This window comes from Phragmites australis, chromosome 11, assembly GCF_958298935.1.
Source record: "Phragmites australis chromosome 11, lpPhrAust1.1, whole genome shotgun sequence".
In the NCBI taxonomy this organism is placed as follows: domain Eukaryota; kingdom Viridiplantae; phylum Streptophyta; class Magnoliopsida; order Poales; family Poaceae; genus Phragmites; species Phragmites australis.
This window is the reverse complement of record NC_084931.1, coordinates 32,964,482-32,989,832: the sequence shown is the minus strand read 5'-3', so window position 1 is coordinate 32,989,832 and position 25,351 is coordinate 32,964,482. Positions and strand designations below refer to the sequence as shown.

Below are 25,351 nucleotides of genomic sequence, written 5' to 3'. Positions count from 1 at the left end.
TGGCATCATCATAAAGCTTGCGTCGAGATGAAGCTAAATCATGAATGCGTCACGGTCGTCCGATGGATGAAGGAGAAAATATACTAAAATATCATTAGTGATAAATAGAAATCTACTACAAGAGATGAGTATTTTGGGAATAAGAAAACTTGACATATAAGAAAACTTCCAATACCTATAAATAAAAGGGTAGAGCTACATGAGAATGGTGAGCTAGCCATTTGAGTTTGTATACTAGGATTTTATAGGAGATGCGAGATGCGAGTTTGGACTTTGTAATAGGTGAGAGCTTTTTTAAGGAAAAACTTTGTAATTCGTCTAAAATAAGGTTCATCTCTGCAATAAATATAATTTATGTTTCCTTTTGTGATTGTATTCACATTATTCTAGTTTTCTTCTCTCGGCTCCCTTGCTTCGTTGTAAGTTTTTGGTGTTTCGTTGCGATTTTTGTTTTTGTGTTGAAAGTTGAAATTCTTTCACCTTGTGAAGTCTTTCTTCTGTTTGCTAGAGGTATAAAATTTACATACAAATGTATACAAGTATGTCTTGAATTTACTTGCCTCTAAACTATCAACTTGAAGGATTTTTTTCACCTGGTGTTCTTGATTCCCTTTTATGTTCTTAGCTAAATCCATAAAATCAATGGTGAAATCTCGATCTTCTTGAAAAGATCTTTTGGGCAAAGATTCACCATGGACGTGCTAACCTACGGCTAAAATGTTGTTATATTTGAACCATGTTTGATTGGATTTCGAGTTTAGATTTTAGGTTCTCGTGATGCAGTTTTTCTTCTGAAACTACTCAACCTGGAACTTTCGGTTCCTTACCGAAACTTCCGAATTATCTCAAATTTTTCTATCCCAGGGCTCTTCTTCCGGTCTTAATCCGGAACTTCTTGATCTAACTCAAAACTTCCAGATTCTTCTATTTCCGTTATATTTTTATATTTTAAATTATATTTTGTTAGGATAAAAACATCAGTTGTAAAAGAAATTATTAAAACGTCTAACCACCTCTCTGGTCACCGTTCTATATCATACACAAATCAATCCATTTCATATGGTTAACTCATCCGGTCAGCCGGTCACCCGACTCCATCTGCTCCCAAGAACACAACACGAATACATGTTTCCAGAGTTCAACACGAATGCAATGTAGCTGTAGCAGCACACACGAACACGACGCATAAGCGTAGATAGACACGTACGGAGTCGCGCAGGATTGGTTTATCTATGGCAGCTTCCTGCTACAGGTGACGGACCTGTAGATGGAGTGGAGCACCGCCTTGCACGTCCTCCTCGCGGCCTTCGCCGCCGTCCTCCTACGCCGGCCAATCCCATTCGCCCTCGCCACGGCGGCCGTCCTCCTAGCCGTTGCCGTAGCACGCCCCATCGAGCCCATGTCCCGCGCGAACGGCAGCGCCATGAGGTGGCTGTCGAGGACCCGGTACACCGACGCGAGCTCGCAGGCGTCGTACAGCGGGCTCCCGCAGTCCCACGGCGAGAACGCCGCCGGCGTCTTGTCCTCCTGCCCCCGTTCCATCTCCATTGCCACGGGATCCTGATAATTACAAGCTGCTTGTTATGTATATCGAGCCAAATCACGCCAGCAGATTAAGCAGCAAATCTCCAATATGTGGGTGCATGCACGCAGGCTGTGATGAGCTAATCAATTTCCACCCTGGTAGTCCTGTGAACGTTGAACGCTGTTTTGCTAAACCGAATGTTAGCTACCTTTCGATGATATGACATTTGACGAGTTGAAATGAAATGGCTAGATATGGTGCATCCTAGGGGGTCAAGATCATGCATTGTCATTCATTCATCGCATCAACATGAGAATCATCTCTTACGCGCTGGCGATTTGGTTAGAGAGATGATGGGCGAGAGTAACGTGTTTCTACTCCCATTATTGAAAGTAGTTAACCGCAGTTGGACGATATCTGGACGCGGTTCCATATCTCCTTCCTGCGAGGATTTCCCATCTGGCAGTAGCGTTTATTATGATGATGCATTAATGCTGCAATCTTTTTTAGGAACAGTAATAGTTGATTAGCATATGCACCGCGGATGAACATTCCAATCTGGCAGTTCAGTCTTAAACCAAAATCAATGCCCGAATTGCACAGCATCATCAGATGCATGCGTCCATGCGACAAGTAGGGATGGTAGTCGGATCCAAAAGCAAATTCTATAAGACTTTTTTACGAAAGATCTCCGTAAGATCCTGATTCAACTATATATCTTTTTATTCAACGGCTGGGCTAAATAAAAGAAATTGGAAGGGGACACGTGTCATCACAGGGAAATATATATTTTGTAGGACCCGATCTTATAGAATTTGCTTTCGTCGGACCCTTCAGGGTGGGTTCTACGCCCCGTGGGTTCGGGTCCAAATTTATGCCGAATGCGTCCGTGGGTGCCCATTGAGCACCCAAAATTATGTAAAAGCCTTCAAATGCTCGTCGGTTGTAGTCCAACCCAACTAAAGAAACTACCGTCCACCACCATACCATCACCCCACTCCATTTGGCGTCACCACCTGTGGATTTGCCCAGGCCAACCTTCCCATTCGCGCGAATTGATGCACGCCTCGCTCTTCTAGCCTCCTGCCCTCCTCCGCAACTCAGCTACTCTCCTCCTACCCTCCTCGACAACTCGCCTCCTCACCCCTATCGCGGCCAGCCTCACCACCTTCAGCCCTCTTTGCCTTATCGCCCCTGATGCTGGACGACTAATGGTAGACGATGGACATGGCATGGCATCACGCACGATAGGTGGTGTCCATGTACATGGCTAGGCATCAGGGCCCTTTGTTGCACTAGCAACAACACATCGACGTGGCAACAATGGGCGGGGCTTGGATGGCCACGGGCATCAGCCAGCGGTGTGGGTGACACCCTGGTGCGCCAAGCTCGACAGGCGGCAGAAGGGGTGAGAGCTGGGGAGGTTGGGGTTCAACTAGATGGTGGCAAGACAACTCTGATGTGGCCACACAGGACAATCGAGCTGCCGAAGAGGAGACCACGACGCTAATACACGACGCGACCATGTCAAACCTAATGAGCGTCTGACGGGCACGGGTGTGGGTACATATTTCCACCCGTTAGTCATTTTGGGTACGGGATTCTGTTTGTGTTCTGGGTTTCTGCTCCATCCGTTCCACCCATTACGGATGGATTTTTGCTCCATCCGTTCTGAACCCAACCCAGTGCCATCCCTAGCGGCGCTTGTTGTTTCCTTACACGTTATGACCCATCTTGTGGGCCGAAAAGGCTCAATAGGACGTAACTTTGTATTGGGCCAAAGGACTCGTCTTGACGACCCGGCCCATTTAGACGCGTCATCCCCTGGTGAGCAACGGGAGCCACTCGCACCGAGCGACCCACCCATCCTCCCCCCACGCCCAAATGCTGGCGACCACCTGCCGCGCGCCGCCGTGCCCGTGCGCTCGGCCGCGGCCGCTCCCCGCGGCGAGCTGTTCCAGCGGCTATGGCATTGGGCGCGTTCGTAACCCGAGGCGAAGGGCGCCGAGGAGAGCGGCGGTGGTGCGATGCGGGCTGCTGCCCGTCGACCCGTGGGCGCCGACGATGGACTCCCAGAGCGTGGCGTCGCAGCTCTTCGCCGTGTCGCTGTTCCCCTACCTGGGCTTCCTTTACTTCATGACCAGGTCCAAGACGGCGCCGGGGCTCACGCTCTTCGGCTTCTACTTCCTCCTCGCCTTCGTCGGCGCCACCAGTACGCGCTATCTTTTTCCCCTGTCCCTTCTCTCGTTTTTCGCATGGCACTCCGGAATCCGGATCATTCATTCTGTTCACAACATCGGGGCAAATATTGTTTCAAAAAACAATATTGCGGCAAATGCAGTTAGGGTTGTGTAGACGTGGTAAGCAAAATTTTATAGGTGCTTAAATACAATATTCTGTGCAATGGATAGAATTAATAATGAGTGAATATTGAGTGGCTTGATCACATTCTGGTAACAAAGGCTATTGCTTCGGTGCATCTCTTTTATAAAAACTTTACGAATCTTAAAGCAAAGTATTAATATTACATGGTCATATTCTTTGCCCTAGTTTATATGATGAAAAAGTGAGTTTCTTTGTAACGCTTCATTTACAATACATGTAAATGAAGCGTTACAAAGAAACTCACTTTTTCATCATATAAACTAGGGCTGAAAATAATTTTAGAAATTAGTCCATCATATAAGAAGAATATTAGTAAATTTTTCTAAATTTTTGGGAATTTATTTGAGACACTAACAATTATTACAAGTTATAAAAGTAGTCTTTTTTGGAGAATTTTAGCTTTAAATATACAAAGGATTTTTTGGTGAATACAATTAAAATGGGTTGCACATGTATTATAGAACTCGTAAAAAAAGTTTTAAATTTTTTGGAGTAACAAATGACCACCGTTTTGAAAAAGAGGGAAAGCAAAATTAAAACTCACCACTGTACTGTTCATGTGCGGTTGGAGTAACAAATGACCACCGTTTTGAAAAAGAGGGAAAGCAAAATTCAAACTCACCACATGTGTGCCGAAAATGTCACTGTAGCCCATTCGTTACACTGTGTGCCGAATACGGTGCTATAGTGCTATTTTCGGCACACCGTGTGCCAAATATAGTATTTTCAGTGTACGGTTACTGAAAGTCAATTTTCGGTAAACGAGATGCCGAATACAAATGTTAAAATTGTAAATACGACGATATGTTATCTATTTCGGTAAATACGGTCACGTATGTTGTCTAATTTTGTATTTTTACCCTTTAAAATCCATAAACTTCTCTGAAAGGCTTGTATTGATGCAAGCCACAGTAACAAAAATAAAAAAAATACTACTAGTCTTACATATGGACAAGTATTAAGACAATTAGCACAACAATCTTTAACTTTGATATTTTTAGAAATAATTGTCTCTTTCTGAACCATCAGTCAAATGTCTCGAAGAGTTTGTTGCTTATTTGTTTTCTGTAATGAAGTGGTCAAGTGGGAAACAGTGAGAAGTGAAATTAGTTTTGTATGTTCTATAAGGGTGAAGTAACCTGAACTAATTGAATAATTAGCCAGACAGAACCAATTTATTTCGAGGCTGCAATGAACCTTGCAATTTGGCTGACGCTTAACAATTTGTATAATGTATCTGTAATTCCTATTTATAGCCCTCTTGAGTTTAGTAATGTTTTGTTTCTGACTATTTAGCTGTCTAGCAGAAAATTATGTCAGTACCATTAATTGTTTTCGTGTTGTTTCATGCATCGGTTTTTATCCCTGGAGCAGTACCTGCTGGGATTTATGGTAATTGCGTCGTGAATTTTCATCATCCTTACATTCCTTGCTTATATTCATACCATGAGTACTTGCTGATACGATGATATCCTCTGCAGCGAAAGTTCATTATGGAACCTCACTGTCTAATGTTGACTTTCTGCACGGGAGTGCAGAATCACTACTTACTCTTACCAACTTATTTATCGTTTTGGGGCTGAGAGGAGCCTTGAGGAAGCGTGAAGATGATGACGCAAAGGAGAGCATTTCTGAAGCTTCTCAAGGCAGTAAAGAAAAAAGTTCTGCCTAGATAGTTCTGTCAGTGCCCTCATGGTGCATATAGTGATGTAGGAGTATATATATTTCTTCTGCTGAACTAGTTAATAAGGTTTTGGTATAAGAACTCTCGCAGATTTGCGTGATACAGAATAATGGAGGAGCTACTGCAATTCCATGTAGTTGTAGTCTCAACTGTCAAGTACTCGATTATATAAGGAGCAATTGTACTGCATTCCATTGGATAACTATTCACATTATAAGTGCACCGACGTGATTACCAGGTCTGAATCTTTCCTCTATATAGATTCAGATGCCCTTGGTATAACGGTCATGGCTATGTCAGGTTGCATACTTCCGAGCTGTGAAGTAATGGCTTGCCATGGACAAGGCGAATAGCACCCAGCTGTAGGTAGTAACAGAAAAGTCCACTAGAGTCTGAAGCTAATACTGCTGACACCATAGTTCAGTACAACTACCGTGCTATATATTGGGCTTGCCCAGCTACTTGGCAGGTGCTTAATCTACCATTGGAAAGACTCGGTAGGATTCCAGAAAAACTCCTCGAACTGAGGCTCCAACTCCATGTCAACCCCGAGGTCGCCTGCCGCGTAGCTGCTTCTGAACGGGCACTCCAAGCTTGTCGGCGAGAGGAGCGGGAGGAAGCCGCCACCGATGGCGCCGTTGTCGTTGCCGGAGAACGGCGTCATAGACTCTAACCCGGCCTGAAGGCCTTCAGTTTCCCGCGCACTCATCAAGCTCTGCTCCTGACCGGCGTTACCAGGCTGCAGCTGCTCTGCGCTGGGGTGCGCGGCCTGGGCGCAGGTGTGCGCGCCGTGGTACACGACGTCGTAGAGCAGCGGGTCGCCGTCGACGCACTGCACCTGCTTGGTCGCGTAGCAGTCCTGCGTGTGCCGGTGCCTGCACCTGAAGTAGGCTCTGCAAGCACGTAGTAGCCAATCCCGCACGTGTCAGAAGGACATACTGCGCCGTTGATTAGTACTGCGTAGTTTTCGCAAATGATTGGTGACGTGTGGGTTAGCACGTGTGCTGCTGACCTGGGATACTTGGCGCCAAGGATGTCCTTCTGCCCGTACTTCCTCCAGCTGAGCCCGTCGTTCAGGGCGGTCATGTCCTGCACCGACGTCGCCCGCACCTGCCTCCTCACACTGGGCACCCCCTTCCTGCGTCAACAAAACGAAGGGCACACACATGTTAGGATCGTCAACTCTGGATCTGTCATGGCATGCTGTGTTGTAAGATGCGTGAAACCGTGCGCATGGGACAGGTCGACTTACCTCCTCTTGAACTGGGCGTCCTTGCGGGCATTGCCGCCGCCGGCCCGGTTCTGGGCGCTCCAGTCACCCGACTCCGGCGACTCCGGCTCCGGCCAGCATGACCTGGCGATGCGGATGGACCTGTCGATGGACGACGCCAGCGCCCCGCAGAGCTCCCTCGCGGCCACCGGCAGGTCCTGGTCCATGCGCGCCTCCAGCTCCCGCACCATGGCGAGCACCTGCGCTAGCTCCGAGGTCAGCGCGCGCTTCTTGCCGCCGCCGCACGCGTCCATGCTCTCCATATCCTTACCTGCTAGGCTCAGCTCCTCCTCCAAACAGTTGCCAGTGTGAGCTTGGCGAGTGTGGTAGCGACACGGGAGGAGGGTATTTATAAGTTGGAAAAGAGCAACGCTACTGCTGCAGGCTGGGAAGATCAAGTGAGAGATTGAAGTTGGACTGGACTGGACTGAAGAAAACTTTAAGACTAAGGAGAGAATATTACCTCCATTGTTCAAACCTTTGGACCGGTTTTTTGTTCCCGGGCAACGACATGTCCCAGACAAGGCCAGTGCTCTCTGAGTATTCTGTTCGGTCGTTCTTTTTTAGAGAGAATCACTTGCTTTCGGTTCTCAAATTCACATTCTAGTGTGATGTATACGTGGTGATCAAAATGGGTTGTTACTTGGTTTGTCATCCGGCGATCATTGGTTAGGAGTTTGAAAGACTGCACTGGTAGAGCGCTTCCCTGAAGATTCGTCAGTGTGGCCGTGGGGAAAGGGAAAACTCGGCATCGAGTTCCCAGTACGTGGCGCAGCACGGCGACGAGCTGTCGCTGCTTTGGCGCAGGGAGGGCGGTGCTGGGAAGTCAGCGTGAGGTTGCGCGGCGCCTTCCTGCCAAGCCCAGGGATGATTACAGAGACGCCTCCTTTTTGTCAGTGGCGCACGGCAAACCCTGATCGCGACATTGTTGGTATTGGTCCTGTGGTTGTGTCGTATCATTCACAGCAATATAGGTTTCTTCCGTTATTTCCGTATAAGCCATGAGCATTGACGCAGAACTGCTCCAGTGATCGAAGCACTGGAAGCCAAAGCATTCAGCAATCGAAGCACTGGAAGCCAAATAATTCAGCAAGGGGCTGGCCGGTTCGGCTGGAAGTAATGGCACCAATGATTCCTGTAATTAACCTTGTAGAAGGAGCCATCCAAAGCTTATCCTTGAATAAAAAAAACCCCGGTTTCAAATGATTCGTAGAGTGCTGACCGGTGAAAGCTGCCTGGATTGCGATCTCCCAGCTGGCATGCTCAACGTCATCAGTGCGCTAGCTGAACTGGATATCGTTGCGTCATCGATCTACGACCGCCTTCTTGAACGAGGAAAAGCAAGGCAACTGTAGCGTCGATCATTTGCTTGGGTAGGGCCGACCCGGACAGGACAGGACGTAGCTTACCTGCGAAGTTTTTCCATCGGCTCCACCTCCGCGGCTGGACGTGGGTTTTAACAGATAATTGGAGGGCGCTTGTGGACGAGCAGGAGCTCGGTGGTAACGCTGGTAGATGGAGCCGAGCTGATAGGGGTTGGAGCCCCGTCTCGTACCCTAGGTCTCTAACAAAGATCGTGCGGTGAGGAAACGCCGTAAAAATCACCTCGCGCGGCTACTGGGTAGCTCGCCGCCCGCCTCGGTCCGGTGGAATCTGGACGGTGGTGCGACGCCGCGGATCTGAAGGCTCGCGCACGCTCGCCTCACTCGTCCTGGTACGCCCGGGCCTCAAGCCCGCGAACCGAGCGGAGACGGGCTGCGCGCTGCGGCTGCGGCTGCTGCCTGATCAACGCAGGGGCAAGGGCATAGCGTTACTGCGCGGAGCATGCTGCACTGCGGCAGCGCACCGTGCCCGCCCAGCACAGGTGTGCAACGGTCAGTACGGCGTGCGTGTTGAGTGGTCGCATTCTCCTTTCAGAGGTTAGGTCCACCAGAGATGAGTCGAGAACCAGCATGATTCATCCATCAATCATCCCTTCAAGCCTGGACCACATACTCTTTGACGTCTGCCTGGGTGCAGGATTTTAGTGATTTTTAGTGCGCACGCGCAGTGCAGTAAACTAACTCTAGCAACAAAGTGAAGTGCCAAACATAAAAAAGCTAGAGACCTCAAGCCAAAATCTGTAAATATGCAACCTGTCAGATTTTTCTAGTGTCCAAGACAGGCCGGCCAGCACACCATTGGGACGTGAAATCAAGGCAAAGATCTCAGTAGCCGTTGATTACAGTACGACGCCAAAGATCTCAAGGCACAATGTGTAAATGAATCAATAAGATGAAATGCGCAAGATGTGAGGCGTTCTGTACTTCATGTACAAGTAACCTTGTTTCGAGAAAGAAAATGTACAGGTAAAACATGATGCACATATTGAAGAACCGTGATTTCTTTAAACGAAATGCACAGGACTTATCAAGGGTTACATAAACAGAATAAAAAATATTCCATGATAAAATCTTATTATAACTGATGTGAAACGTGAAAAGAAGAAACACATTGTAGAGCTCAACTTCTGAATAAATTAGGACCAAAACTGACCTCTGGTTTTACACACAGAGGATACAGATTGTTTCGGTTCAACAAATTAAACCCCAAATAACACTTCTGAACGGATATCCAGGGTCACAGCAAAATAGGGTGCCAAAATATATCTTCGGCAATCAGATTGCAATCCATTTATAATGAGAACCTATTAAGCTACAAGATATATTCATGTATTGGGTTATATGAAGTCAGCTCCTTTTGTTTTGGCTGTAAACATTCACTACTCCAATGCTTTGCGATTCTTGTTCCCTACCTTCTTTTCCATCAAGTTTAAAAGGCACCAGCTAATAGAGAAGTTAAGAAGTCTAGTGCCCATGCTACCACCGGCACTTACAAAGATTGATAGGAGATAACTGATTTCCAAACGACAAGTGCGTCTTGGAAACAACTGAAACTACACCCATTGTTGCAAAGAGTTAAACGCAAGCTATAATGTACCATACATTCTAAGTTCACTCAAAATAGCACTGTATTTAACTGAATAAACAACAGAGCCCCATTTTTCAAGAAAAAGCTAACATAACTAACAATACGTTAAATTAATATATATTTTTATACCTAACCCATTCATACATGTCAGCACACAATTTATATCACAAGGTAAGATCAATCATACACCCCACATTTTTTTAAAATGACAATTTTTAGACCAGTAACGGAAAATATGTTTCAGCATTACAATTGAGAAAGGCCCTGAATTCGGCTGTGGTCATGAACTGTCATAGATATAGAACGACAACAGTAAACTGCAAGAGATGAATGCTTTATTGAGTTTTAATAATGTCACTTCTTTTCCTTTAAGTTGCAGTGTGGACATCCCACTATTCCAGCTGTTTGGATTTGTCACCTCGATCTTGTTGTCGTGGCATCAACTTGAACAAGCACTGACAGATGGAGTAAAAAAAAGCTAATGTCCTTGGTTCCAGTGGCACTAAGATCGCTACAAGGTAGTATTTTCAAATTACAGACCACGAGAATGTCTTAGGTACAAAATAAACTACTGGCATGGTTGCGCCAAAGTTTAAACACCACTGTTATCTGCCACCCAGTTCACTAAAAATTTGAATCAATACTGTACATAACTTCCTAACAACTGAAACCCTATTCTTTCATGAAAAGGTTACGATAGCTAGCAAAATTGCTAGATATTCATGCATTGTCTGTTGATACAGAATCTTTATATATAGCTCGGCGCATAGTTTATATCACAAGATATGATCGATCGTGAAACCAATTTTCAGAACAGTGGCCAAAACCCCAGCCGCAATGACTATTCGCACATCTCTGTGAAATACAACTTTACACATCTGTGTGTTTTTAACATCCGCCAGAGGATTATGTTTGTAGAATTTTTAGCATTTTCATGTAGGTTCCTCGAAAAGCGATGGGCTACTGATGTGCTTGGTAACAAAAATCAGCAGGGCACCTCAAAAGACAAAGGGCTTTGCAACTAGATGTGATGAAAGAACTAACATTAGAGATTAATAATTCTATCAACCAAAAGCTCAAAATAGCTCAATTTACCACCGTTCCCTTGGTCTGCCATCAGGAAATACAGGAACAGGTGCCCTGCCGTTGGCAGAACCATCAGTATTTTTCATAGTAACCCTGACTTCTTGCGGACTGGAGTCATCGTCTCCAAAGTCTGGTGGCGAGTCATCATTCTCACCAAACCAACCATCTCCCCATTGGTAGTCAGTATCAGATTTGCCTCCAGAAAGTTCACTAATCAAATTTTCCATATCAGACAGCCCTTCGTCTTCGTCATCTTCTATGTCGCTTCCTTCATTCAACAATTGTGTCTCTCCATTGGCTCCCACAGCCTCCTCGCTAGTCCAAGCCACACCTCTTCTAGGGAAGCGTGGGACAGCAACAAGAGCCCTCATTTTCTCCTTAAGCAGCACCAGCTTGTTCTTCTCAACCAGCTGCGAGTCCTTGTATGCCTCACGGAGGAAGACCGAGTCCCTGTCCCCTTTGAACGATACATAAAACATGTCTGGGTGACGGATGATCATGCCCCGCAGGGATTGCGAGAACCGGAACTCCTCCCGGAAGTGTGTCAGGTGGTCCACCAATGTGCGCTTCTCAAGTGTCAAGCTAAGAATCTCATGAACCACTCCGCAGGCATGCTTCTCCTTCTCAGCTGAACCGGACCGCAGGTGTGAGGAGTCCGAGTATGGTGAAATGTATGGCATTTCCTTGAACTGCGCAATCCTCCGTGCCTCTCCCCGCGTCAATTTCAGTCCCTTGGGCAGCTTCACCCGGTTGAACTTGAGTGGCCGGTCGATGATCAAATTCCTCTCCTCGGCCTCCCTCGCCCGATTCTCCTCCTCTGCGAGCTCCGCCGCCGACACGGCCAGGTCGGGGTCCCAATGCGTGAGCTCCAGCCCCGGCCCTCGGTCCATCCGGACGACACGGAAGTACTGCGGGTACCTGAGGCAGACGGTGTCGCGGAACTCCGGCGGGAGACCGAGGTCGTGCTTGAGGTGCGCGATCTTCTCGATGAGGATGCGCTTTTCCTGCGACATCATGAGGAGCTTGCGGAGCTTGGCGACGGCAAGGCCCTCGGACTCGTTCTTGAGGTAGACCTCGTCGAGGTAGAGTCGCTCGGCGGCCGGTGTGAGGCGGAGCTTGAGGGAGTAGACGCCTTCCTCGACGACCTCGAAGACGCCCGGGAAGCGTTTGAGGAGCGCGATGAGGCGGCGCTTGCGGGTGAGCCCCAGGTCGCGGCGGAAGCGGCCGAGGTCGCGGAGGCTCATCACGCGGTCGGGCTGCGCGACGAGGATGTTGCGGAGCTTGAGCACCAGCTTGAGCTTCTTATCCCGCTGGATCACGTTGTCGAAGGGCACCTCCTTGCGGCGCTTCACGGCGGCCTGCGCCACCACCACCGCGGGGCGGGGGCGGGGGCGCAGAGGGAACGGTGGCGGCGCGCGCGGGTGGAGCGGGAGGGAGGTGCCGAGGAAAAGGGACTTGGGCGGCGCCCCCGGATGGAGAGCGGCGGGAGCGGAGGGGAAGGGGAGCAGCAGCTTTGCGTCCATTTCCGCCGTGGGGTTTGCTCACCCTCGCCGCATCGGGAGTGGAAGGGATAAACCTCTGTTCCCCTTGACGGGTTGGATATTTTTGGGTTCCGGGCCAGCGATATTTTGAGGCTTCCTATAGGCCGGCTGGCCGAACCGGACCACAAGGCCGGTCGGCCCATGAGACTACTTTTTCTGTTTTATCATTTTCTTTTTTCTTTTTTTTATTCCAAGCACAGTTCAATTCCTCTGATTTATGTTCGTTTATGGCTTTTGGTATTTCACAAGCACTCAACAGTTCAAAAGACTAAATTAAATATTTTGTGGAACCTAATTCAACAATTGTGAAAAATTAATTCGACAATTTAAAATTCACGATCAACAATCTTGAAGACATAATTCAATATTATTAAAAGTCATGCTCAATAATTTGTGAGAGGACATGTTTCAACACTTTTCTTGATTTTTTAGATACACGACGTAGACAGATTCAGGTCTTTTCAGAGGATAAACTATATGTCATGTGTGTTGCCTTGATTCTTATATTAACTCGAGAAGAGAATTACGATGTACGATGTCTAGATCTAAACACTGAGCTATTCAGTGTGACCTTTTGAGCTTGGGTTTGAATAAACTTGTCTTCTCCTGAGTTAAGTTAGTTTATGTTCAATTGAGATCTCTTGGTCGTGCCCCTACATTGATTTTTATAGTCTAAGGAAATGAGGGGTCGTCTCCTACTCAAAGTCATAAATACAACTGAATATGACTTGTCCTTCTCGAGATATTTAAGGTAAATCTTTTTTATTCAGGGATACCTTCTGTACATAAAGATATTATTTCTAAAAGGTAAACTAATTCATGACAGTTTGGTTAACCTATCGAAATATCATATAACACGTGTCAAATATACGTATCATATTTGGATTTCTATCATATTTATAGTAGTATCTATACCTATGTACTTGTACAATACTTGTCATGTGGGTATTGTAGAAGAACACGGGTGAGAGGGGGTATCACTAACCGGGGGCATTTGCCGTTTGATAGGCCTCGCATCTAGAAGTTAGAATAACACACGAGTTTTAAGTTTTGTTTGTTATAGCTTGTGCTTTTTCATAATTCGATTTCTAAGAATCATGTGAAAAGAATATTTTGTTTATCTGGATTGTGCAGTTTATTCTTCAACCATATTCCCTTCATTTCGTTTATTTTCCTGTTCTCATTCCTTTTATTTTCTCTTATCTCCAACAGATTTACTTCGAGAGGAATCACGAAGTGAAAGAAGAGATAATCTTGTTTTGAAAGGAATGATCTTAAAATCCCTTCGTGACGAGAACCGTAAAGAAAAACCGTTATAACGCTAAAGAAAACGAAAATCTCTCGTAACATAATTTTTGTCCCCGGAAAAAAAACCGTTACAGTAGTCTTATCACTGGTATATGCTAGTATCTTCTTGAAACGAGAAACAAGCGAGTGACCGAAGTGCAAAGCTACCTGTCCTCGCCCATACGGCCATACCCAATTGCTGTTAGCTGTCATAAGGACAAGAGGAAGATGCATGGCGTGTGCTAGCGACAAGACACCTGTGACATGCGTCCTTTTTCCTCCTCGAATCGGTTTCTGTTACGCTACTCGCTGTGTTTCACTGTAACCGAAGAGCAGCCGCCCGGGAAGAAAACGATGCAGACGATAAGCATACGCGATGGGCCGGTGCCGCTCCTGGCCTCACAGTATCGAGTATCATATGAACCGAGGCGGTGGCGGGCAGCGCCCCACGTCGCGGGAGCGGCGACCCCGCGCCAGCTGCCGGCGGCACGGCGCACGCGGTTTTGCCATCCGTCGGCGCGCGGCCTGCCGGTGCAAAATCGACCTTAGGTTATCCAAACGGTTTTCCTTCGGGGATAAAAATTTCGTAGGCTATCCAAACGGTTTTTCTTCGAGGATAAAAATTTTATCGTGAAGAGATTTTTATTCCTTTTAGCGTTTCAATAATTTTTCTTTATAGTTCTTTTTATGATAGAATTCTTAGGTTATTCTCTTCAGGACGGGATTCAATCTCTTTTCTCTTTGTGATTTCGCTTGAAGTGAAGTCGTTGGAGATGAGAGAAAATAAAGAGAATGAGAACGAGAGAGGGAACAAAATGAAAGGAATATGGTTGAAGATAATCTCCGACAGCTACCACATTAGCCATACACGTCACTATTAAAACACTATAGCACTCGATGCGGAACTTCATTGTGGCCCGGGAAGGCTATGGCCCCTCTATTCTTTAAAATTTGTCAAATAAATACTTAATGTTACCAATTAAATTTAAGTAAATACTGATGCATCTTATTTTATTTAAACATGTGCTGTTAGATTGACCCTCTTGAATCTCATCCAAACTCTGTCACTGCACTTGGTACTGACAGGTTTGAGGGACGACTGCTGCTTAGCAAAGCTCGTATCAAGTGCTACAGCGATGTCAAGAGAGGGTTGGACACTCCAAATTTGTGATACCTACAATACCGTTCATAGAAGATAACTGTGGGTTTAAATGGAGGAGAAAAATAATTTAATATAGGAAATATAGTAGCTATCAGAGACAGAAAAAAGTACTCTAATAGTGTTAGTAGATGTTATAATAATGTTATAAAGAATGAATTTTTAAGTATTGTTAGGATGACAAAATACCCTGTTTAGGACATCTTCTAAACTGTCGAAAGATGCCAAACGGAGCGATTCGCCTCCCCTGCTTTTATTGAGAAACACTATTTTAGAAGACACATTCAATATACTTACAACACGGAAGCAGCTCGTGACCTGCTTGTAATCGCTATGGCAGCGGCCAGCTCGGCTCTAGTCATCTCTGCCGGCCAAGAAACCCTATGTGGGACTCACCGTCGTGCACTGAAGCTCTTGGTGTAGGTCTCGACCACAGGAGCATCGTCGTTCACCGCCGACAGGTCGGTCAATGGCATGGTCTCCTCCCCTCTATTGATTTTGACCGGGTAAAAATGCTGACTAGGGTCAACATTGGAATATGAATGGTGAAATATAGATGGTCTATTGGAGTGCGAAGAAATATGAAGGAAGAATCTTTTTTTAGACAGGCCTCCATATGAAAGTATAGATGGTGCAATTTGACTAGTTTTTGGGAGTTGCTCTAAAACCTCTACTTTGGCCTGCATCCTAAATTTGCAGGAAAATCACGAATTCGAAGATAACCATTACAAGCTTGGTACTCGATCTTTACATCAGCCCATACAACCCCTGCCGCTCTACAGGAGTAACTAGCAGGCCAATTCGAGAGCTAATAAGACCATCTCCAACAGCTATCTCAAATTTTCATTCTCAAAATACTATTACAGCATCCCCTATCCCTAACACTGTAGCAATACTGTATCACTGGACACAGACTCTGCTGGAGACGAATTTTTAGTGCTACAGTACACCGCAAAATACTGTAGCACTGGAATTTTCAGATTTGCAGATCCTGTTGGAGATGGCCTAAATTCGAACCGAAATTTCCAATAAATTTGAACCGAATTTTCCAATCCAGTCACAAGGGTTTGGAAGTTGAAAAATCAAATTTGAATGCTCTTAGTTCAAAAGTAGCGGATGTTTACTGCACAATTGTCTCCACGCAAATCTGACGAGTACCCATAAGTTAGAAAAACACGAATTAGAAAGAGAGATCCTTTTATATAACTACACAAGGTGATATGTGCTCAAAAATTGACTCACGTGTCGGCTGTAAATGTAATTACAGAGGAACAACCGCGTCCCACGAGGTAACCACAAAAGGAGCACACCTGCGAAAAGTGGAGAGGATTTCTCCCCAAAACAAGAGGCCAGCGTTGCAAGTTGCGACCTGCGAACCCACCCATGCCGCCGACCGCCGATTCCCGAAAGCGTGAGTACTCCGGGCGGTGAACGGAAGCAGACCGGAGCAGAGGCAACGCGACGCGACAAAGCTCGCTTCGCATCAGGATTGCTCCCAGAAAATTCGTCTTCCCCGTACGCGATTGCCGATTAGTTTAATCCCCCCGCACTTCTTCCACCTCGTCCTTCGGCTGCTTCTCTTCCACCCGCACCCACTAACTCGCAAGGGGGGAAAAGGAAAGTGAGGAGGGTCGGCGAGAAAAAAAGGAAACCTAGGCGGCTTTCCATTTCGGGAAATTCTCGGTCTCCTCCTGCGCGCTGCCGCCCTCGTCTTCCCGCCGCGGATTCGCCGTCTCCGACGCCGGCCGCCGCGTGAGGCTTCTGCGGCTCGTTCCGGTAACGTGTGGCCCTCCTTTGGTAATGTGAATGTCGCTGTTTGGACTGACAAATCCTAATCCCTCTGGTCTAACCTGCAGCCAATCGCTGGGCGGGGTCCTCGCTCGCGGGCGAGCTTGTGGCGCAGCGGCGACCGACGCGGGCTCGCGGGTTTCGTTGCCTCCGCCGCGAGGTTTGGCTCCCAACAGCAATTGAATCGGGACAAGGATGGCTCAGGTTCGTTGCCCCGTGATCTTGTTGGGAGGGGGTGCGTTGGGCCGTGCGGTTGTGGTGCAAGGGTAGGTTTTGTGGTGCTATGGAAGGGACCGCGGCGGCTGAGGTGGCCGGTGCCAGCGATGGCGCGGCCGGGGATGTGCAGATTAAGGGTAGCAAGGAGAATGAGCAGCCTGCGCAGCAGCCGTCCGGGAGCGTGGCGCTGGAGATGCCCGCCACGCCTATCCCGCTTACACGGGACATAGAGTGGTCAGAGCATTTCTCGTTCTTCACTTCATTGGGCGGGTTTGGGGGCAGCACGGATGGTGCCAGGGGCTTGACCAGCGTTGGCCTGTCAAATTCTGAGTCGAGGCCGGACAGCGTGACACAGTGCTGTTTGAATGATCCGGATGAGAGGGTGGAAGAGCTCACATTGAAGAATTGCATCAACGCTGATGTTCAGCCCGAGGTTTCTGCTGGCGGAAGCTCAAGCAGTGGGGATAGGCCTACCATCATTAAGGGCCTGTGGGGTAACTTTACACGGATGGCATGGAGAACTAGCGAAGTGGCCAGCAGGGAAAATGTAGCAGTGAGTTGTGGTGACATTGCGAACTTGAGGGCCGGTGATGTGTCTAGTAGGGAAAATTTGGCTGGGACCCTTGACAACAATATGAGCTCTCAGAATAATGATGCATCTGGCAAGGAAACACCTATGAGTCATGGTGGCAATGTGAATAACGAGTTCATGATGCCATTTGGTAGCCAGCAGCATCTCTTAGCTGCACGTCCTAATCAAACTGAGCAGGGAGCTGAAAGGGAGAATATTCTCACAATGAGTAGCTTTTCGAATAGAATTTTTGATCAGATGAGAAGTAAGACTGTAACACCTTCATCTGGGGTCCCTGGATCCCCATTTAAAAACAAATCGAAAGGTAAAGGGGTCGCTTGCCAAGGTGCACGGGAGGAGGTCAAAGTGCAAGCTAATGCAAGGCCCAGAGGCCCTTTGGACAGGCTTCCCAAAATTCCTGCCTCAGTGCATGATTCTATGGACAGAGTGGATGCATTGCTTTCCAGTGGTGGTCGGAATTTTTTAAAATCTCAGTGTGAGGGAAATAGCCTGAGGGAACTGATTAAACCTGGGCAACAAACTACAAGCAAATTTGAGAAAATGCATTTATTTAAGCAGATTGTTGATCTTGTGGATAAGTGCCATACACAGGGCTTGACTTTACAACATTTGCGACCATCATATTTTACAATCCCGTCTTCAAACCAAGTTAAGTATATTGGTTCTTGTACCACACAAGATTTATCAGCCTCCGTCAAACAAGATGTCACTACAGATGACGTTGTGAATAGAAAAAGATGTTTCGACCATAGAATTGAGCTCCAAGAGTCTAATGGCTATGGAAATTCAATGTTAAAGTATCAAAAGGTTGGTGAGCGTAGCATGATTGCTGCCAGGCGACCAATACATACCTTCTGGGCTGGCCACAGAAGGGACAATCAAAATGAAGACGTTGATCCAGGTGCTTCAAGGCAGGAAAATTCTATTGGCACTGTCAGAGATCGTTTTAAGTTCGCAGAACCACACGACAGTAATACATCTTGTGCTAAACGCCTATCTAGTTCTGGCGACCAGCAATCGACATTTGAATTGAGGATTCTGGAGGAAAGCTGGTATAAAAGTCCAGAAGAGTTAAGTCAATTGAACGGCACATTCCCATCAAACATCTACAGCCTTGGGGTTCTTCTATTTGAGGTATGTTTATTAGTTTTGACACATTATGCTGTAGTATCCATTTTGGATCTCCGATGGAAGTGAAGCGACATTGTGCAAATACTATTTGTTCGCACCTCTAGAGATAATGCTGTGGGTGTTAATCATTTTAAAACAAGTTCACATGTACCATGGTGTTTCCTACTTAATAAAGAGTGCAGTGGATAAGCTGCTTTTAGTTGTACTGCCCTTGGATTGCTGAAAGTATCTTGCTATGTGGTATACGTTCACCATACTAGCAGTATATCGTTGATAATATGTAGGCATTTGGGTAATTAAAAAAATAGTTGGAGAGTCATTTAGAAACTCTCTAATTTCTCCTTTGTGTGTTCAAGGAGAGATGCCAGAGGGTTGGGGGGCAGGTTGAGATGTCCAATTGTTATCGTGACCTAAGTTACATGAGAAGGCATACCATATCCTTTTATTACCATATGCAATTAACTCTTACATGGTCTCTCATTATTCTAGGATACCCTACTTGTACCTCTAGCACATGCATGCACAAACACTTGTTTATGCTTTTTAACTGAAACTGTATTTGAGTTACTTTCTAGTTTCCATGCAATTCTGTATATTATATCTTCAGCCTGACAGGTAAAATACTTAATGAGCTTGACTTTTTTTGCCAGCTCTTTTGCTGTTGTGACACATGGGAGGTGCATTGTTCTGCAATGTCAGATCTTCGTCATCGCATCCTGCCTCCAAATTTTCTTTCAGAAAGTCCTAAGGAGGCTGGCTTCTGCCTTTGGTTACTGCATCCAGATCCTTGTTCTAGACCAAAAGCAAGGTGAGCCTCCCCACTCCTGAGCACAGAACAAGGCATCCCCTTACTGATTGGTTGGATAGAATCAAATGTTAATTGCTTCCATTTTGTTGAATTTGGTAAGTTACACTTGAAGTCTAGAATGGCTATTTCTCCAATGAAATGAAAGGAACAGCTCAAGCTCTGATGATATATTTATCTCATTTTAAAATAAGCACTTAACATCTTCAGCACGTGTATTGCTATTACCTTCGCTTTGCTTCTATTCTTCACAACTGTACTTATAGGGCAGGTTTTTATCGTATTCTTTAGCTTTGCCCATAAAATTATAGTGCGAATTATTATTATTTTTTGGCTTGTTTCTGCCATGAATTAAGACCTAAGTTCATGTATAAGTGTTTGACAAATGAGACTACTGTTCCCAAGTCTAAGGATTCTTTTGTCGTTCACAGCATGCAGATATTATATAAGATCTGCTCAGTTGTATTCCTTTTGGTCCTTCACTTTTTAAGATAATGTTCCTTTGCCATCTGAAGACTGTAAATAATAATTATATGCTGATTACACCTAATAGCCAGTTTGCTGTTTTCTTAGAGACATTCTTGGATGTGACTTGATAAATGAAGGCCGAGATTTGTCCTTGTTAGATCAGGCACCAGCTGCCACCAGTGAAGATGACACCGAGTCTAGTTTGCTACATAATTTCCTTTCTCAATTGAAAGAGGAAAAGGAGATGCAAGCTGCCAAGTTATCAGCAGATCTTGCAAGCTTACAAACAGATATGACGGAGGTTGAGAGAAGACACTCAACGAGGATTGGATTTAATTTAGAGGACTTGGATGTATTGGCAAGTTCCAGCGCTTTGTCAGGAGCTTCTGCAAATGCCCTGCAAGGTGCACTGCTATCTGGTTTGCTTCCATCATTGTGCAAGTCAAGCATATATGAGGAAAGGGTGATGAGGAATTTGGAGCAGCTTGAAAATGCATATTACTCCATGAGGTCCACCATTGATTCATGTGAAACTAATGTAATTAAACGTTCAGATAACGAGGCATTGAGGGTTCGTGAGAACTTTTATCAACTTCACAGTGATTCTGATGCTACAAATGAGCAAACAGACCGCCTTGGATGTTTCTTTGATGGTTTATGCAAATATGCCCGGCACAGTAGGTTTGAGGTACGAGGAATTTTGAAGAATGCAGATATACTTAGCTCTCCGAATGTCATTTGTTCATTGAGTTTCGACCGGGATGAAGAATATTTTGCTGCTGCTGGAGTTTCGAAGAAAATAAAAATATTTGAGTTTGATGCTCTTCTAAATGACCGTGTTGACATTCATTATCCATTGATAGAGATGCCTAGCAGGTCCAAGCTTAGCTGTGTCTGTTGGAACAATTATATAAAGAACTACCTGGCATCAACTGATTATGATGGCACTGTTCAGGTATGTTATAGTTTGTCTGGTCAACTATGGTCAAGTCAGCATATTTTTATTCCTTTGTTAATTTTTCCTATATTTATTGCAATGTCACCATTTATTTTGTCTGGTAGAATTGGATCTTGGATGATTTGGTGATGTTCTTATCGTAAGTACTGCACCAACATGCCAACTCCGAATTTCAGATAGTGTAAATCTACTGAGATTGGTTTATGTTGTGGGCGTAGATCTGTATTCCACAAACTGTCTACTGATTTTGGGCACCGCATCCTCATGGTTTTAGCTTTGGGAAGGACTACCTGGTGTCTGCTGTGCCAATTTCTTCTGTTTGGGTGCCCTTTATGTTACCAGTACTATTATGATCTGAGAGGGAGCACAAGTAGGCTGTTTGTTAAAATAACTGCTCAGCTTTAGGCTATACCGCTTGCTGGTTGAGAATTGCATTTCCTTGTGTTGAGTTTGATGCTTAAGCTGTTGAGAAAAATGCTTAAGCTGTTGAGAGAAAAATGGTACTAGCTAATCATACTTGCAACACTTTGACTGCATTTACATTGTGCCAGGATGTCTTTATGGAAAGAAAAAGATAAGGGGTAATGCGGATTATTGAAAAGAACCATGTACAAAGACTGTTTTCATGAGCGGGTTAGCCTGAAAATAGAAACATCATGGTAGCTACCTATAACACCATTTAATTTCTAGACTGCTTGATAGTGTAGGTTCTTAATGAAAAAAACAACAGTCCTTATCTTTCAACCTTTTAGCATTGCTCATTTGCTACCCCAAAAAACACATGTTTCATTTAAATTTGTACCCTATCCCTCATTATCATTTATTTATGGTTCGGATTAGCCATTGCTATTTCTTTAATTCTTTTACAGGGAGCAAAAGTAGCTTCTCTGTAATAAGCATCAGACCTGGAGACACACTATGTTTTTCTTACCCCTTTCTTTTTCGCCAGTTGGTTAAATTATTATTGTGAAATGCAGTTATGGGATGCAAGCTCTGGTCAAGGATTCATGCAGTTTACAGAGCACCGGAAAAGAGCTTGGTCTGTGAGTTTCTCAGGAGTGGACCCTACTATGTTGGCAAGCGGGAGTGATGATTGTTGCGTGAAAGTATGGAGTATTAACCAGGCATGTTACTGACATGCATAATGCGTTCCACTCTTTTTTTGTTCTACTCTCGTCTAACACGATAATTTTCTTAATATGATTCTTTGTATCAATCATGGGTGTTATATCACTCGTATTTTCTTTATCCTGAATTAAAGCATGCCAGATAATAGATAGTCAAGGTGAGACAAAGAATTATAGATTGAGAAATAGCAAACTCATCACGCCTTCCTATTTTTGCTGTCACTTGGAAGAAAAACATTTTATGGCTGAGAATTAAATAGCTAGATGTGCAACAATCTGCCTTGTATGTGTGTCTGGGGGCAAGTGTATTTCTTTTATCTTCCATTCTTTCATGGTACCATTTCTAATGCGATTTAATATCTTGTTATCAGAAAAATTGCATTGATACAATCAGAAATGTGGCCAACGTATGCTGTGTTCAGTTCTCCCCATACTCCTCTCGCATGGTAGCTTTTGGTTCAGCTGATTACAAGGTATACTGTTATGATCTGAGGAACACAAGAATCCCTTGGTGTACTATTTCGGGACATGGGAAAGCGGTCAGCTACGTACGATTCTTGGATCCAGAAACACTCATCTCCGCATCAACAGACAACACCTTGAAGATATGGGATCTTAACCGGACTAATTCCAGTGGATTATCTACTGATTCTTGCAGTTTGACACTGAGTGGTCATACTAACGAGAAGGTAGGAGAAGATTTTATGTACTGCTTGTTTCTTTTCTCGTGGTAACTTGTTTTTGGAATTAATCTATAATCTAACTTACTAAAGATTGCTTGTGCAGAATTTTGTAGGGTTGTCTGTTCATGATGGATACATAACATGTGGCTCAGAAACCAATGAAGTGAGTATTTTTAATGCGCACATTTACTTGGCATGCTTCGCTTGTTTTTATCGAGATACTCAATCTAATTAAGTTCTGTTGAGTGGATAACTTGTATCAGCATGTCTTCAGCACATTGTTGTGCCCAGCAAAATGTAATCACCCCCTCCCCAACATAGCACAGGCAACCCCCATGGTCCCCACCAATGACTTTTTACAAAAAAATTCCTCTGCTCCCCTTGGGGAAAATCATCTTTAGCTGTGCGATACAATTTGTGGGCCACCTCTCCCGGGCGAATATTCTCATGTTGCCGCCATAGTTCTTGCTGTATAAAACCTTGAGAATTACATTTAACATCTAGGCGATACTTTGCGACATAGACTGGCAAAAGCGTTTTTAGCTTGGGATTGTGAGTTGAAAATACCTTCTATTGAAGGTTTAATGTGGAACATCTCATGGGAAATCTTCAACATCTGCGATCCAGCACAGTAGCTCACAGCTTTATTTATGTAGCAGGTCAATTGAAACGTGCTGATGCATCTATTAGTGCAAGAATTGCTTATGTATTTTTTGGTGGTGTGCAGCTATTTTCTTATTACAAAACCTTTCCCATGCCAATAACATCTCATAAGTTTGGTTCGATTGACCCGATAACTGGACAAGTGACAAATGAAGATAATCAGCATTTCGTGTCAAGTGTTTGCTGGAGAGGGAAGTCAAACATGGTTGTGGCTGCCAACTGTAGTGGCAGCATCAAAGTGCTTGAGCTTGTGTGAAAAATCCTATGAGAGTTATACTGAATGAGAAGATCTGGATGCTAAGGTTGACATGCCGTCCCAGCGATGCTTAGGTGCCCTTGGTGATGCTGCTGCTCTAATAGCCATGCTTACCTCGAGTATTCTGCCTTTTCAATGCAATGCACTAAGCATCAACTATCCCTTGGAGGTCTGGGTTTCATTGAACAACCAGAGCAGTTATATGATGCAATCTCAGTATTCAAACAACCCCAATGCTGATTGTTGATGAATGTTTTGCATGTGACTCCCAAGCTACCTGAGCAAAATTTGTGAAGCATGAGCGGCCTCTTCTATCCTGGAAGGCATCTGTTTATTATGTTTGTAACTTTGTATGGTATTTTGACACAGTATACTATCCATCATCTTAAGGGGGTCCTTGGGGTCTGTACAGATTTAAGGGATGCATATATCGTGAAGCTGGATTTGCTTTGGGGCTGAAGAGGCTGACGTGATACATCTACTCCATCACTATCTCATGTGAATTAACTCAGTTTTGAAGTGCATTGGACTTGGTATGATAGCTAGAGCAAACAATTAGAACAGAACCGGTGATTTTGTAGCTCAAAGAAGTTGATCGTGCAGTGTGTGAATGTTGCAAGGAGAACTTGTCTACTGTTCCCTTCCCTTTTATTATTGTACATATGATTAGGATCGGCTACTGAAAGGCCTTGTAACTAGAGGAGAATGCTCAAAAGAATCACTCATCAGTTCGGCATAACTAATGGTCTTCTCAAAAAGATTAATGGCAGATTGATACATGTACATCGTTATTTTGTTGATGCTTTGGCAGGAACCAATGGAGACCTAGAGATTTCTTGCTAGCTTATGCTTGTGCACGCACCGTGACTCACCGCACGCCCCCATGATGTTTCGTTCACTTGTAATCTTTACCGATCTCGCTATTATTCTGTTACATCAGCGGCTCATCTTGTTTTGATACAAGCCGTGCTGCTGCCTTTGTTTGGCTGTGGCTTGGTAGCATGTATTGTGCATGTTGCGAGTTGAGCATGTATCTGAGTGGCATATGCTTGTTCCTCTTTCTTTTTTAAACCTTTTTGTTAACATAGGTGTCATTTGGCCGTATTGCAGTAATCATCTCGCACATAATCAGTGCACGACCTGTTACGGACACTCGAACTGGTAAGTGGTAACAAGAACACCAACAATATCGTAGTTCCGAACAAACAACAATAACTGTACAGCACACTAGCTGATCGTCGTATCATACGTCCAGGCGAAATTGGGATTGGATAAGGGGAAATTGCAAACCGCAACGGTAAGCATGCCATCAACCGCAGTGCCTCAATAGAATCAAGCAGACATGGCAGCTGACTTGCCGCCTTCTCGTTGAATTTCTTCACCAGCCAAACATGTGAAAAGGTACAGGTTTATATTCCTTTATCGGTTACCCGTTTGTGACCCCCAATGATTTGCCAATTTTGGAGCAGAGAGATGCAACAGCACACATCAAAAATTGGCAAACGCCCCCCTTGGATTCAGCTACCTTGTTTCCCTTAAGTTTTCGTCGCTGCTAGGGGCGGATCTTCACGGGGCTCTATCTTGCCGGCGCACCCGAAAGCCGAAAGCCCCCCTTCAATTTTTTGCCATGCTCTATGGAGTCGAAGATGAGTCCGCGGCAGCTAATCGGCAGGGGCCGTTTGGCGGTTCATGCCTGGGCCAACTGCCCAGTGCCCAAGCGGGCAAGCCCAATGCATGACATGATCTGTTGTTTGCTT

The 25,351-nt window shown here is 45.2% G+C and overlaps 4 protein-coding genes across 8 annotated transcripts; 2 read left to right on the top strand and 2 right to left on the bottom strand.

The window, feature by feature from the left end:
* Positions 1 to 3,351: 3,351 nt before the first annotated feature.
* On the top strand, positions 3,352 to 5,829 carry LOC133885094 (uncharacterized). 2 transcript variants are annotated; one of them, XM_062324731.1, is made up of 3 exons: positions 3,352 to 3,737; positions 5,285 to 5,302; positions 5,392 to 5,829. In XM_062324731.1, the coding sequence occupies exons 1-3, from the start codon at positions 3,410 to 3,412 to the stop codon at positions 5,580 to 5,582; spliced, it is 537 nt and encodes a 178-aa protein (XP_062180715.1). In that variant the 5' UTR covers positions 3,352 to 3,409; the 3' UTR covers positions 5,583 to 5,829. The 2 variants fall into 2 exon arrangements, with proteins under 2 accessions (XP_062180715.1, XP_062180716.1); XM_062324732.1 differs by lacking the exon at positions 5,285 to 5,302.
* Positions 5,830 to 6,013: 184 nt separating this feature from the next.
* LOC133885093 (transcription factor WRKY19-like) lies at positions 6,014 to 8,285 on the bottom strand. 2 transcript variants are annotated; one of them, XM_062324729.1, is made up of 4 exons: positions 7,328 to 8,285; positions 6,847 to 7,242; positions 6,607 to 6,732; positions 6,014 to 6,487 (listed from the first exon to the last, which is right to left on the bottom strand). In XM_062324729.1, the coding sequence occupies exons 1-4, from the start codon at positions 7,375 to 7,377 to the stop codon at positions 6,073 to 6,075; spliced, it is 987 nt and encodes a 328-aa protein (XP_062180713.1). In that variant the 5' UTR covers positions 7,378 to 8,285; the 3' UTR covers positions 6,014 to 6,072. The 2 variants fall into 2 exon arrangements, with proteins under 2 accessions (XP_062180713.1, XP_062180714.1); XM_062324730.1 differs by having other exon boundaries at positions 6,847 to 7,239.
* A 2,563-nt stretch (positions 8,286 to 10,848) lies between these two features.
* On the bottom strand, positions 10,849 to 12,532 carry LOC133885172 (protein WHAT'S THIS FACTOR 1, chloroplastic). Its single transcript, XM_062324837.1, has one exon. The coding sequence runs from the start codon at positions 12,441 to 12,443 to the stop codon at positions 10,926 to 10,928; it is 1,518 nt and encodes a 505-aa protein (XP_062180821.1). The 5' UTR covers positions 12,444 to 12,532; the 3' UTR covers positions 10,849 to 10,925.
* Positions 12,533 to 16,228: 3,696 nt separating this feature from the next.
* Positions 16,229 to 24,377, top strand: LOC133884884 (protein SUPPRESSOR OF PHYA-105 1-like). Of its 3 annotated transcripts, none has more exons than XM_062324464.1 (8): positions 16,229 to 16,683; positions 16,764 to 18,637; positions 19,285 to 19,442; positions 20,013 to 20,862; positions 21,843 to 21,989; positions 22,364 to 22,681; positions 22,779 to 22,838; positions 23,403 to 24,377. In XM_062324464.1, the coding sequence occupies exons 2-8, from the start codon at positions 16,979 to 16,981 to the stop codon at positions 23,592 to 23,594; spliced, it is 3,384 nt and encodes a 1,127-aa protein (XP_062180448.1). In that variant the 5' UTR covers positions 16,229 to 16,683; positions 16,764 to 16,978; the 3' UTR covers positions 23,595 to 24,377. The 3 variants fall into 3 exon arrangements, with proteins under 3 accessions (XP_062180448.1, XP_062180450.1, XP_062180449.1); XM_062324466.1 differs by having other exon boundaries at positions 22,766 to 22,838; positions 23,403 to 23,620; XM_062324465.1 differs by lacking the exon at positions 21,843 to 21,989.
* The last annotated feature ends 974 nt before the right edge of the window (positions 24,378 to 25,351 follow it).